The sequence below is a fragment of the Lytechinus variegatus genome, chromosome 15 (genome assembly GCF_018143015.1).
Source record: "Lytechinus variegatus isolate NC3 chromosome 15, Lvar_3.0, whole genome shotgun sequence".
NCBI classification, from domain to species: domain Eukaryota; kingdom Metazoa; phylum Echinodermata; class Echinoidea; order Temnopleuroida; family Toxopneustidae; genus Lytechinus; species Lytechinus variegatus.
Genome location: NC_054754.1, coordinates 6,105,611 through 6,117,713, shown reverse-complemented (window position 1 = coordinate 6,117,713; position 12,103 = coordinate 6,105,611). Strand labels below are relative to the sequence as shown.

Sequence of the window (12,103 nt, the reverse complement as noted above, 5' to 3'; positions counted from 1 at the left end):
CTTGTCGGGCTTACTTTTCTAAAAAGATGTTAGCAACGCGCGCGGACAAAAAAAAATGACCTTTTGATATAAAAATATATATTTTAGATATATTTTGATATAATATTCTGAAAATGATACCATATTTCACCCTTTTTCCTTTCTCTTTTTTTCTCTTGTGAAAATTATGGGGGGCCAAGGCCCCCCAACTGTACGCCAATGGGGGATACAATGGTTCGACCCCCCCCCCTGAATCAATGCACTAGCGTACCTAAGGGGGGCAGGGAAAGACTGCCCCCCCCCGACGAGTCACAACTGATCCAGGGGATCCAAAAAATGCAAAGAAAATCGACATATTTGAACTTGAAAATCTTTTTTTTTTGCATGTCAATTTTTTTCTGGTACGAAATGTCCTTTATATGCGGTTGCCCCCCCCCCCCTTGGAAAATCCTGGGTACGCCGCCGAATCAATGTATTTGCCCCTGCACAAGGGAAAACATATCTATATATAACATTTTATCCCAGATTTTAGTGAAATCGGATAATGAAATTAACATACTCGTTTTTGTACCGATCGTATCATAAAAAATCATTAAAATTTTCGATACTTTAAACTTGAGATAGGCCTATGAGCGGATGGATATACTAGGGGTTTTCCAATTTTGGGTTTGTTTTTATATATCTCTCTCTCCATCTTCGTCGAACCAAACTGCAACTAGACGAACACATTTTAGAGAGCATAGCTTTCTAAAGTACCATTCATTCAATCTGATTCAAATATAACCTTGTGTGAATATTCTTAATTCATGAACTGTGTGACCCAATTTCCTGTTGCCTAAATATGAGCTCAGTATAATAGCCTTGATTTATTTGCCCATGCCAAATGAATAAACTTCGGTAATTTCCTGCAAACATAGACATCAATGTAATTTAGTCCTTAAAGTTCAACCATAAAAAAGGATCATGGAATTGTAAACCTTTTTGCTATATTATTTTCTGCCACTCGAACGGAGGTATGAAATCGAGAGTGAAATAAAGCACCCCAAAACTGAAGGTTGAATTTCACGAATTATTTCCGACAGACGCGGTTCATTTTATTTTATTTATTTCACCACTGTTAAAAGCCCATTTAGCATGGCTGTTTTCCAAAGGAGCCGTGATAGAAGTCTGTTTTTCAAAAGGGCCAATATTCAATACACAAAATTCATCATATCTGGCGTTGCAAGGAATATCATAAACCTCGTCGATATTCTAATAATGCCAAAGTAATTACCAATCCAAATGTGAAAATGGGTGTCTCTTGGATTGCACTTTAATTTTGTCTCGGCAAATCTCCACTTTCAATTACGCCTCTGCCAAGTTACTTTTTAAGCCTTTAAGTATTGTACTGAAAAGTATTGAAATATAAGATCCTATGCTCCCCCATCATCTACCCTTTCCCCATTCATCACGGAGAATGAGTTTCACAATTTCGTAATTATTTGAGGTTAAAGGAGAATGAAACCTTTGGAACAAGATAGCTTGTGGGAAAACAGACAAATCAAATAAACAGATCAACAGCAATTTGATAAAAATCGGACAAATAATGGGAAAGTTATGAGCATTGGAATATTGCGATCACTAATGCTATGGAGATCCTCAAATTGGCAATGCGGCAAAGATGTGTGATGTCACTTGTGAACAACTCTCCACATTACTTTAGTATATATTTCACTTAAATTGCCTCTTTTATCAAATCTATCAGTAGATCATGTGTTCTTTCTATAGGAGGGCATGTAATACAGATTTTTAAAGAATACATCATGGATAAAGTGTTTGTATCACCATTAGAAAAAACAAAAGAGACGTATTGAGGGTATTTTATAGTCCATCAAAGGGAAAGTTGTTCACATGTGACATCACACATCCTTGTCGCATTGCCAATGAGAGGATCTCCATAGCATTAGTGATTGCAATATTCAAATGCTCATAACGTTCTCATTGTTTGTCCGATTTTTCTCAAACTTTCTTTCTTCTTATTCTGTGATTTTTCTGCTTCGACAAAAGCCTACTTGTTCCAAAGGTTTCATTTCCACTTAAAGAGAAATTCCAGTAGTTGCAGTAAACACTGATTTCATGAGAAAGTCTGTAAATCAAGGCTTAATTGTCAGTATATCATCGAGGATCTAGATCTGGTACAGTTACATTAACTGAACTTTGTGAAATCTTGAAATCTACGCTGAAAAATGTTCACACCGAAGATCCCCAACACAGATAAGCGCACGTGGGACAATGTATAATTATTGCTTAGAGCGTCGGGCCCGACGCCCTACCCGGATCATGTGCTTATTTGCTGATTTCTCAGCAATTACACAATTTCCTCCAGAATCCTTTGGAACATGCGTTTTATTTATACAAACATACACTTCGGTGGTCATTTCATTAGATTCTGTACGAACTCATTTTGATATCGTTACCAATACTAGCATTTACCTTTAATGTTGGTGAATGAAATTCTTGCTGAAATTTTTTTGATCAGTTATTTGAACGCTTTTCAAGGCATAGGCCTACCTAAACGATGCTTAATTGAAATTCGAAATTTCTCACTTTTGATTGTTGCGGTATCACTTTCGTTGACAATGCTTTTCATAATACTGTGATCTAAAACAGTTAACATGGTTAATGGGTGAAATGTATTTATAGGTCTTGTGTTTTATGTATAACCTTTCAAACAAACAAAAGTATTTATTTCTTTATTTTATATTAACGTCTTTGACAGCGCAATTCAGGAATTTGTGAAACTGAAGTTCTTAGATAAAACGAATTTCTATGTTGACCAATTAAAAATGTATAATGTATAACATCGAATATTACATCCATTGTTTAAAGACTCTAACACACACTTTGGAAAATAAACATGACTATTTATCCTTTCAGAATAATTTCTTTGCGAGTGCGTTCCACGATGCTGTGATCTTGTACAGCTTGGCTGTGAATGAAACCTTGGCTGAGGGAGGCAATATATCAGATGGCTACTCTATCACGAGGAAGATGTGGAATCGATCCTTCGACGGTGATTATTGATTTAATTATTTGCCATTTGCTTACCCGCCGAATCGTCTACTGTTTGCACTGATTCTTTTTTAGCCCATTTGCCATTTTGTTTTGTTTACAGATGGGCTAAACCCAATTTTCTTCTCGCATCCATTTTGTCTAAATATCAATCAGTCTTTTCTGGGGCCCGTTGCAGAAAGAGTTGCAATCAATCGCAACTCTGAAAATCACGCGCAACTTGATTTTCAACCAATCAACAGCGCGCATTTGGGACTTGCGATTGATTTTTTGACTTGCGTTTAAACGCAACTCTTTCTGCAACGGACCCATTACATAAGCAGATCGTGAACTAAACTTTGCATATGAAGTGGAAATTAGACCGTCTGAGCATTAGACTAAATGGCATTTAGCCTGAAGCGGGTGTTTACAAATCGGTTGGCATTTTCTCCGGCGACAATTGCTCGGTTGTACTTCACTAATGGAATGACCAACTTCAATTCCCGATTTAACACTATATCCTATCCTAAACCTATAACACACTTTTGCAACCCTAACCCTTCATCTTAGAGAAAAGAAAGCCCGGAGCAATTGTCGCCGGAGAAAATGTCGTGTCACCCATGTGGTATTATATAGTAGATTGAATAAAAAAATTGTATTAGACTATATAGGCCAACAATATGATTCAACATTAAGGCGGCGAATATCAATGGTTTCGCATGAATGTGAAATATAATATTGACCAGCTGGTCACTAATTTCGTCATGAAACGTTATCAAATTCAAAATGATTTATAATATTTTGGTCATTGTATAGGCATATCTGGCACAGTCACAATCAACAATAACGGCGACCGGAACGCAGACTACTCCATCTGGGACATGACTGATACCGAAAATGGCACATTTCAGGTGAATCTTTTGAAATTTGAACTAGTAGATAGGTTTAAGTTTGAGTTAAGTATAAATAATAATAATAATATAGGATTTAAATAGCGCACGTATCCACCTTGCTAGGTGCTCAAGGCGCTCCCATATTAACCCCGGCTAACATGACTAAGCTAGTCTACCGATTCCGGTACTCACAGTTTTTTTAGTAATCACTTCTTGTTGTGTCCATTTACCTCACCTGGGTTAAGTGCAGCACAATGTGGGTAAATTCATTGCTGAAGGAAAACACGCCGTGCCTGGGAATCGCATCCACGTCCCACAGATTGAAAGACGAGACCACCAGACCACGAAGCCCCCGTATAAAGAATGCAATTACATAAATACAAATAAGAATTCTTGAAGGGAGTTTTTTTTGTAGTGTACTCTGCTCTCATCTGTTTCCAAATGGTATTTTCACTGTGCAGTAAAATAATCATGTGATTTATAAAGCGCCAAATCCACTCTGTAATAGTGCTCAAGCGGCCGGGGGCCACTTACAATGACAAGTTGATACCCTGCGCGACCCCCCCCCCCAAAAAAAAAACACGTAAAAAGGATGTCTTTTTCAAGATAGGACACGTTACGTACGTTACGTAATAAGGGTGCCAAAAACAGTAAAATAATGAAAAAGGGGTATATTGATTTCGCTAGAAAAGCTACGTGTTTAGGGTCAAATTTGCGAGGGTATAAAAAATTAAGACTAAAATCTTTTAGAAAGGATGAACTTTGCGCGAGGTTTGGGAGGGTGGGGCAGTACTAAACCCACTGATGTAGGTAAAGGTCCGTGACATATAACAGCTAAAATATCGCTGTACTTGTTTAGGGGTTCAATTCAAGGGAATACTTGCCGAGAGTATCGCTTTATTTCCAATACTTGTTAAGGGTACGGTTTCACACGCCAATTATTCTTATTAAGGGGTGCATTTTCAGAATATAGAAAATTCTTGTTTAGGTTGCTTTTCGAGACCCCACGGTCGCACATGGTATCCACTTGTCAATGGAAGTGCCCCCCCCCCCTCCGATATATACTTTTTATCGTGATGCAGGGTCCCTTTGTAAACCAGTTTCATAACTGAAAGGTCAACCCTACTACGTGAATAAAACTGAAATAAAAAAAAATAAGTCATTAAACAATGTAAGCTGATAAATAATTGAACCAACGGTATACAGTCCGTAAATCCGAAGGTTCGTGATACCGAAACACGTAAATTGCTAATACATCGATGTTTGTTAATCAGAAAACGAAAAAGGGTTCGCTAATCCGAACATTCGTGGCGTTATTACAAAGGTTCGTTTAATCCGAGAAATTAAGGTTCGTTAGTCCGAAAACGAAATAAGGTTTGTTATTCCGAAGGTTGAAGTAAGTCCGAAAACGAAAATTGTGGTTCGCTATTCGGAAGATTCATTAGTCCGAAAGCGAAGTAAGGTTCGTTATACCGAAGGTTCGATTATCCGAAAATGAAATAAGGTTCGTTAATCAGATAAATAAAATGAAAATTAAACCTTCCGAGCAATTTTTGTAATCATGAAAAAGATTTTATCGAACCACAGAATAAACGTGAGCACAAAGCGGGAGCTAAAAATTTTAATATACTGACCAGAAAAAAAAAACTGTTAAGAAGTGCATTTACTGACTTTTAATGAATGGGATACATATGTCCCAAATCGAATAATTCGTGCGCGAAGCGCTAGCTGAAAATTTGTGATATTCCAACCTGTTTTCAGGTTTTCAAGTTGGAATTAAAAAAAATCGTGTATTAAGCAAAGATGAAATTTTCTTTGTGTAGGATAATAAAGATGAAGTTTTTCGTGTAGGTTAAATGAAGATGAAACTATTTTCGTGTAGGAGTTAGAGGAAGATGAAATTAACTTCATGTAAGAGTTAAGTGAAGATAAAATTATCTTTATGTAGGTTAAACGAAGATGAAATTTTCTTTTCGTAGGAGTTTAGCGAAGATGAAATTATCTTCGTGTGAGAGTTAAGTGAAGATAAAATTATATTCTTGAAGGTTAAATGAAAATAAAATTATCTTTGTGTAGGTTAAACGAAGATGATATCATCTTTGTGTAGGTTAAGCGAAGAAGAAATTATCTTCTTGTATTAGTTAAACGTAGATGAAATTATCTTCATAAAGGAAGCTAAGCGAAGATGAAATTATCTTCGTGTAGGGGCTCAGCGAAGACGAAATTATCTTTGTGTGGGTTGAACGAAGAATAACTTATCTTGTTACATCATTTGTATAATATACATTTCTGTATTTGTATATGTTCGCATTACTACAAATGTTCATTTCGTTTCCAATTGATTTCCTTGTCTTTAATGAACATTGCTATTGAAGTAAGAGGCGAGTATGTGGAGGCTTAAATTAGAGAAGTGAGATATTAAGTGGTGTAATGCAGGATTGTGATTGAGAAATCTATGAATCAGTCGAATGAAATTTTGAATAAAACTGAAAAAAGTTTGATCATTTTGAAAAGATTTATTGTTAAATTTTAAGCATTCATATATTCAGAAACAGGGTGAGAAATGTACGAAACAATAACTGTTTTGGATTTCTAACCTTAAATGTATGTTGTAGGCCTAAGGTGTTTCATTTTGAAAAAGGGCATTTCCAATTTTGAATAAATGCCTTATTTCCTAAGTATGGTGATTGTTTTTTGGGGGAGCGGCAAGTGTCCCATGCCAAGGGTGTGTACGTACTAAGAATTCTCTCGCGGAAAAAAAGCCTAAATATATCTATTATCATAATCATAAATCACTTTAAAAAGTTTTTGCTCAACTTAATTATTTACAAAACTCACAACCAACGACTTAACGTAGATGATAAATATCATGGTGAAAATATCTGTTTGCACAAAAATGCCCACTGTGACATATAAGCGTCCTTTTGCCCCCCCCCCCACGCTTGTCTTTGCTGTTTCCCCAGCTTCACCATAGGTTTCATTTTTCGGATTAACGAATCATGTTTCATCTTAGGATCAATGAACCTTCGGAATAACGAACCTTATTTCGTTTTCGGGCTCATGAACCTTCGGAGTAGCGAACCTTATTTCGTTTTTGGATATACGATATCATTCGGAATTACGAACCATCGCAATTACGAACCTTCGGAGTAACGAAGCTTCTGAATATTCGAACCTTTGGAATAACAAACATAACCCTAATCAACAGTAAATATATATTCTTATGACCACTGTAAATTGTTGCGCAATTGTTACTTATATCTACATGTATATAATTGTTTGTAAAGAAATCGTAAGTTTTGGAGACGTAGCACTACAACAACTCTTCTCGGTTAAAGGGTCGATGAAATAAGATGTCCCATTTCGGACTATGGGTTTCACAATACATAAGTACTAATACAAACTGTTGAAATTCATTGGATTATAATAACAATTCATGATTATAATGATAAATATAAAAAAATGTGTTGCTTGAAAAGTCTTTTCCAGATATACAAGCTATTATATGTATTGGACTTAGTTTCAGAAACTGGTTTATTATGAATATGAGAAAAATATTAAAGCGATAGTAATGTAATATGATTATAGGCCTATATGAATAAATGTCAAGAAAAAGTGCATTAACAAGTCTCTTAAAATTATTGCGGAGGAGGCGCTAAACAGAAGTGAACAGGGGCGACCCGTCCTCCTAATATATGATTTTCAAATCGTGAAAAAAGGCCAGAAAATTATAATATAACCTCTTAAATTCGGGTAAAAAAATCATTGCCCCCTCGTTCATGTATTTCTTAGAAATACTCTGGCTCGGTCCCTGATTTTTATCATTTCTGCAAAACCTATACAGTGCGTCCCAGGAAAAAACGAAACCGAGATTTAGCGATGATTTATAATAACTTTATCACAAATACAATAGACAAGTGACCTATACCCTTGTAAAGCTTAGAATCTCCTCTTTCATCTGAAATTACTTAAATTATTCCTCATTCACGCATGAGTGAGCAAAATTAAATTGAAGAAAGGATACCAAAAACTCATTTGCAGGGGGGGTATCCGAATTACAAAAAGAAAATCACATGCCTAAAAAGTTCAATATTTGCTCTTATTTTTGATACCTTAGGCTTATCACAGAAAATGGTTAAGAGGTAAAAAGCATTACAATGGTAGGACACTTGCCAATTGTATTTGTTTTTAAGTTATGATAAATCATTGATAAATCTCGGTTTCGTTTTTTCTGGGACGCACTTTATAATCAGGTCCTATCGAATTATTACGGGGAGACTGGTATACTCGAGAGGACGGGGGTGAAGCCGGCATGGCCAGGAGGAGGTCTCGACCCGCCGCGAGATGCCCCGGAATGTGGCTTCCAGAACGAGAATTGTCAATCCAGTGAGTATTAAGTTCCGGATGGAACGTTCGAGCATTTGATAATAAAACTGTTGTTTACGCCGATAAACCTTAAACAGTCCGCCTATATATAGATAACGACGCTGAAATATTTGTTAATCTGTCTAGTGGATAGAGAGACTCCAACTCTACTTTCCCGCTTTCGGCGGGAGATCTCCCGCCAAAAGCCCATTTTCGCAAAATCTCCCGTTCTCCAGCTTGGGATTTAATATCTCCCGCCCTGTCACTGTGTGTCGCACTTGAAATTATCTTTCTCCCGCCCAAACATATATTTAGAAACTGAAATTAGATTTTTATATCCAAGCCGATGTTCAAGTTAAGTAGTGCGTCAACGCTGTGCGCGATGACATATGAAAAGAAGTTTTATTAAGCCAAAATGTATGATTTGATTCCTTGAATTGTTATTTACTTGGTGGCATCATATACTGACAAATTAACCTGAGATAGCATGCACGAGAGAGCATCTAAAACCCTAGTACTCCCAGGACCCGCTTTTCTGGGCCCTTAAGCGGGCCCTGAGACCCGCACGGCCGGCCGCAAGGAACTTCGCGCTCGTGATGTGCGCTTCGCGCATATTAAGTTGTAGTCTCCAATTTGTTAGGGGATCCAGGCGGGTGAATCTCCACATCAGAAGGTGCTTGGGGTTGGATTTTCTATGGATAGGGGCCTCGTTTTCTCTCAAAAACAAAAATAAACCATTATGATTTGCGTCACTGAATGAATAAATACGCAAATCAGACAACCATTTATCAATTTATAACGGAATGCACTGCCGGGATATGGAACTATTTTCGGGAGGGGGGCTGAGCTTAGAGTTGGGTGAGGGCTGAACCTACATAGAAATCAAACTTTGATGATTTTTAACGTTTTTGTAATTCTGTATACATTTACTGCCTCCACCTCCATAGCCCCAACCCCCAGTGCCGCAGTCCTTGCCCTTGATACAAAGCCCTTATTTTGACGGGCATGTATAGTAAACATTCTCCAAAAAAAAAAATCAATGGTTAAATCCCCTGTCCGGCAAATTTAGTTCAATGCCAACCATGCGGTTAAATGTTTATTTTCTACTCATGAAGTTGTTGAAGTGGTCATTATTCGTTGCATGCGTTAAACTATTATAATTTTTAATGCTACACAGCAAAAACTGTGGTGTTAACCGGTGAACATACCACACAAGTTATTTTACACCGGTGTTAAATTGGTGGTGTTAGTTTTACACCTATAGGTGTTATTACAACACCTATGGTTGTTACATATACACTATTTGGTGTTATGTTCAATCTCTATGGTGTTATTTTAACACCTCAGGATGTGGTCCTCTATTAACACCAATTGGTGTCAGTTTTAACACCACAGATTTTACAGTGTAAGCTCATAATATATGTGGATACTTTGCAAAAATTTTTGATTATTACAAGAATTTCCGTTATTTATTTTGAATTGAAACAGATGAATTCCCATTTCTGGGTCTTGTTGGTATCGTAGCCGTGGTGGTGGTCCTGGCGTCTGCTGGGATTCTTTTCGTTATTTACAGGTAAAGCTTTCAAAGCATTTTACATGTTTTAGGGGCAGAAGTTAGCGCTATCCGATTGAATATTTGAGAGAAAAGTATTGTTTTGTTATTCAGTTACGAATCGTTTAGTGGAATCAGTTGAAAATTGCAAGGTAGAAGCTTACATTTCTCTGTTGCCGTGACGTTTTAGGCGTCACCAAGCGCTTTTGGTTGCTTCAACGGGATTAAGAGAATTATAACTGACTGCCCATGATTCAAGATTCCTGGATGGATTTAAAATTGTTTTATAATTAAGATTTTATTGCGATTTCTGATATCTTGATCATGTTTGTGGTGCCGTTGACTTAAGGACAACATTATTAATAGGTTGTCGGCGAGTTTTTCTAAAAATAAAGTGGCAAAAACCTGTTTCAGTCTCTGAAAACGGTAGGTTTTTAACTACTAATAAGGTTGTCTGTAAGTTTTGCTAGCAATAGAGTAGGCAAAGAAACCTAATTCAGTCTATGAATTCAGTTACAAGTTTTTAAACTTCTGATGAGGGTAACATTTAAAAAATCTGTTAATTGTATATAAATCATTAATCGGTCAAGCCCCATATTTCATTACAGAATTACTTAAACTTAAAGCCCAATCACAAAGTCGAAGCCTGCGAAGTTCCACAGATAAATTATTTTTTCCAGATCCCATTTCACAAAACAAAAGTCACACTTGGTGACCGTGCATTTGCACTTGCTGCCCCCAAACTATGGACTAGCCTGCCAATTGATATAAAAAGCTCTCCATCCTTGACTCTCTTCAAATCACAAGGGAAAATATATCTCTTTAGTTTATAAGAAAACTTGCTGTGTAAACACAAGCAAAAAGAGCTCTGAAAAGGCGCAGCTGACTTTATCCATTTAACAGCTGCGCTATACAAATTAATATTTATTATCAGTAGTAGTATTATTATTATCATAAATTGTTTATTGGTAAGCTTTAGCAGAAATAAAGCAAGCAAAGAAATATGTCTCAGACTATGCCCTGCAGAAAGTACAAAGTGTGACCTCATTGTGGACTATGGGAAAATATTATTCACACTGTTAAAATACTCCAGTGTGACTGTTCACACTCGTGTTCACACGGTCGACTATGAGATTCAGTCTGTTGTCCCTGCTCACACACAGTGTGAAGGTAGTTTCGCATTGTGTTTCACAGTGTGAAGACACTGTGGAACACACACAATGTGACACACTGTGCACAATCGCACATTTTTATTTCAAGTAGGGTGAGAACGAATCAGGGGTGAGAGTGCCCTCGTTTCGCTACCCTCCATTATTTGATATTATGCATAATTCATATATACAAATTCCTTTTTTTAATCAATTTTAACTAAATTGAATGATAGTTTTCCTCAATATTATTTTTGCATAATAAATAAATAGACTAATGACATGCTTCAGGACTCCCGTTCAATTTAGTATCATTTAATCAATAAATGGTACAGCAATAATAGTAATGATGATGATAACAAAAATGATAATAATAGTACTAATAATAATGATATGGAAATTTGCAATGCGCCGGTATTAATCATGAAAAGATGCTCATGGCGCAGTACAGAAAAAGAGAAAATATATAAAGGATTTTTAAGGCTTTAAACAATTTAAAGGATATAGCTTGTGTAAAAAGCCTGGAATTCAGTGAGTTTTTGAAAGTGGTAAGACAAATATTGCGGATGATAGCAGTAATTAAAGATAATGATAATGTCCAGTCTTGAATTCTCGGCAGTCGATGTGAATTAAGGTTATTTGACCGTAAAACCACAAAGAAGTCAAGACATAAGAGATTACTTTGCTTTCCCTTGAAAGCGTATATCAAGTCGCTTAATCCTCTGACAAGGTAACATGGTAATAGTCGGTAATAATATTTTTATGGCTTTTTTATAATCAGGAAACATCGACTTGATGCAGAGCTTATGAGCATGTCTTGGAAGGTCACGTGGGATGAGCTTCTATTTGACGAGATTGGTAAATCGGTTGCCACGGCAACGTCTCGTTCTAGCATATCTTCGCGGGTAAAGAAAGACGTTTTTCCCCTTCAATTATTATTTGAAATATGAAAATATTCATCAATATCTGTCTGCCTACTGTATCTATCTATCTATCTGTCTATCTATTTATCTATCTATCAATTTATCTATCTATCTGTCTTCCTATCTAGCTGTGTATCTATTATCTATCTATCTATATATCTAGTTATCTATCTGTCTACCTACCGATTTTTTTCTTTCTATTTATCTATCTAT

The 12,103-nt window shown here is 36.4% G+C and overlaps 1 protein-coding gene across 1 annotated transcript in view; it reads left to right on the top strand.

Annotated features, from left to right (window-relative positions):
• The window catches only part of LOC121428988 (atrial natriuretic peptide receptor 1-like), a 54,565-nt gene that overhangs the window by 24,789 nt on the left and 17,673 nt on the right, over positions 1 to 12,103 (top strand). The window contains exons 4-8 of the mRNA XM_041625885.1: positions 2,896 to 3,031; positions 3,826 to 3,920; positions 8,156 to 8,288; positions 9,756 to 9,840; positions 11,749 to 11,872. Of these exons, the coding sequence (XP_041481819.1) occupies positions 2,896 to 3,031; positions 3,826 to 3,920; positions 8,156 to 8,288; positions 9,756 to 9,840; positions 11,749 to 11,872 (573 nt within the window). The remainder of the gene's footprint in view (positions 1 to 2,895; positions 3,032 to 3,825; positions 3,921 to 8,155; positions 8,289 to 9,755; positions 9,841 to 11,748; positions 11,873 to 12,103) is intronic.